General features: G+C 62.2%; 1 protein-coding gene across 1 annotated transcript; it reads left to right on the forward strand.

The window, feature by feature from the left end:
• Window positions 1-822: 822 nt before the first annotated feature.
• Window positions 823-1,321, forward strand: TMEM138 (transmembrane protein 138). Its single transcript, XM_009583816.1, has 2 exons — window positions 823-1,060; window positions 1,141-1,321. Exons 1-2 carry the CDS (start codon window positions 933-935, stop codon window positions 1,319-1,321), a joined length of 309 nt encoding a protein of 102 aa, XP_009582111.1. The 5' UTR covers window positions 823-932.
• Window positions 1,322-1,336: the final 15 nt, after the last annotated feature.

Genomic DNA, 1,336 nt, shown 5'->3' on the forward strand with positions numbered 1-1,336 from the left:
CATGGGACCCAGTGGTGCGGGGAGCTGCCCCCTTTCCCGCCCCATGTCCAGCCCTGTGGCTCCCTTTCGGAGAAGGAAGGCCTCAGCGCAGCACTCTCCTGCCAGGACACGTTCTCCTGGACCCCCCCTCGCCCATCCCTCCGAGCACCATCTTACCTCCCTCTGTGTCACGTCCCTCTTTCCCCAGCGCTGCCGTGCCACTGTCCCCAGGCAGCGCAGACCCCGGGCTGGCTGTCAGCAGTGGGAGAAGCGGGCAGGAGGGCTGTGCCTCCTCGCTCGTCCCCAGACAGCCCCGTCACCTCACTGCGTCCTTGTCCCCTCTCTGACCAGCTGCCCCAGGCAGGGTGTGCGGTCCTGGGGTGGGGTGAAGGAGAGCAATGCTGGGACACGGCGTGCCCAAACCTGCCCCCGTAGCGTGGCCTGCTCAGCACTGCCCACTGAGCCGTCGGCAGCTTTAGGGTTTGTCCAGCGTGAGGGGTGTGAATAACCTGCCTGGACGCTGCTCCCCGGGACTCGCACGTCTCCCTCGTCCCTGAATTTCTTCCCATCTGTTTCCTGAGATCGGGGCGTCTGTGAGGCTGGAGGGTGGGGGGGAAGAGACCGAACCTGAGCCTGCTGTGTGGTGAGAAGAGAGGGGAAACAGCTTATTTGTGAGAGCCCAGCCTACAGACCAGGGGCAGAGCACGGCTCTGCCTTGGCGTGCTAGAAACTGGCAGGAGCTGCTGTTGGTTTGACCTTCCTTTGGGTTTCCTGGCAGAGGAGGTTTGCAAGGTGCAGGAGGGTGTGTCCCACCCTGCCAAACGAAACCTCCGCTCCCCCTCCAGGTCCCGGCTGCAGGGAGAAGCGACGCTGAGCCCCTCAGCTCTGAACCATGAGCTGGCTTTGCCGCTGGGGATGCCGGGGCTGAGGGCTCCAACCCCCAGAGAAGGAAGATGCTCCAGACCAGCAACTACAGCCTGGTGCTGTTCCTGCAGTTCCTTTTGCTTTTCTACGACCTCTTTGTCAACTCTTTCTCGGAGCTGCTCCGCACAGCTCCTGCCGTCCAGCTCGTCCTCTTCATGTGAGTGCCAGGCGGGCGTAGCGGGTAGCGCGGTGGGTCAGGAAGGCTGGGGTCTCACCATGTTCTCTCTCCTCCTGTAGCATCCAGGACATCGCTATTCTCTTCAACGTCATCATCATCTTCCTCATGTTCTTCAACACCTTCGTCTTCCAGGCCGGGCTGGTCAATCTCCTCTTCCACAAGTTCAAGGGGACCATCCTACTGTCGGCGGCCTACCTGGTGCTCAGCATCTCCTTCCACGTCTGGGTTATGGTAGGCTGAGGCGGGCTCGGGGCT

The sequence above is a fragment of the Fulmarus glacialis genome, unplaced genomic scaffold (assembly GCF_000690835.1).
Source record: "Fulmarus glacialis isolate BGI_N327 unplaced genomic scaffold, ASM69083v1 scaffold25338, whole genome shotgun sequence".
Classification (NCBI taxonomy): domain Eukaryota; kingdom Metazoa; phylum Chordata; class Aves; order Procellariiformes; family Procellariidae; genus Fulmarus; species Fulmarus glacialis.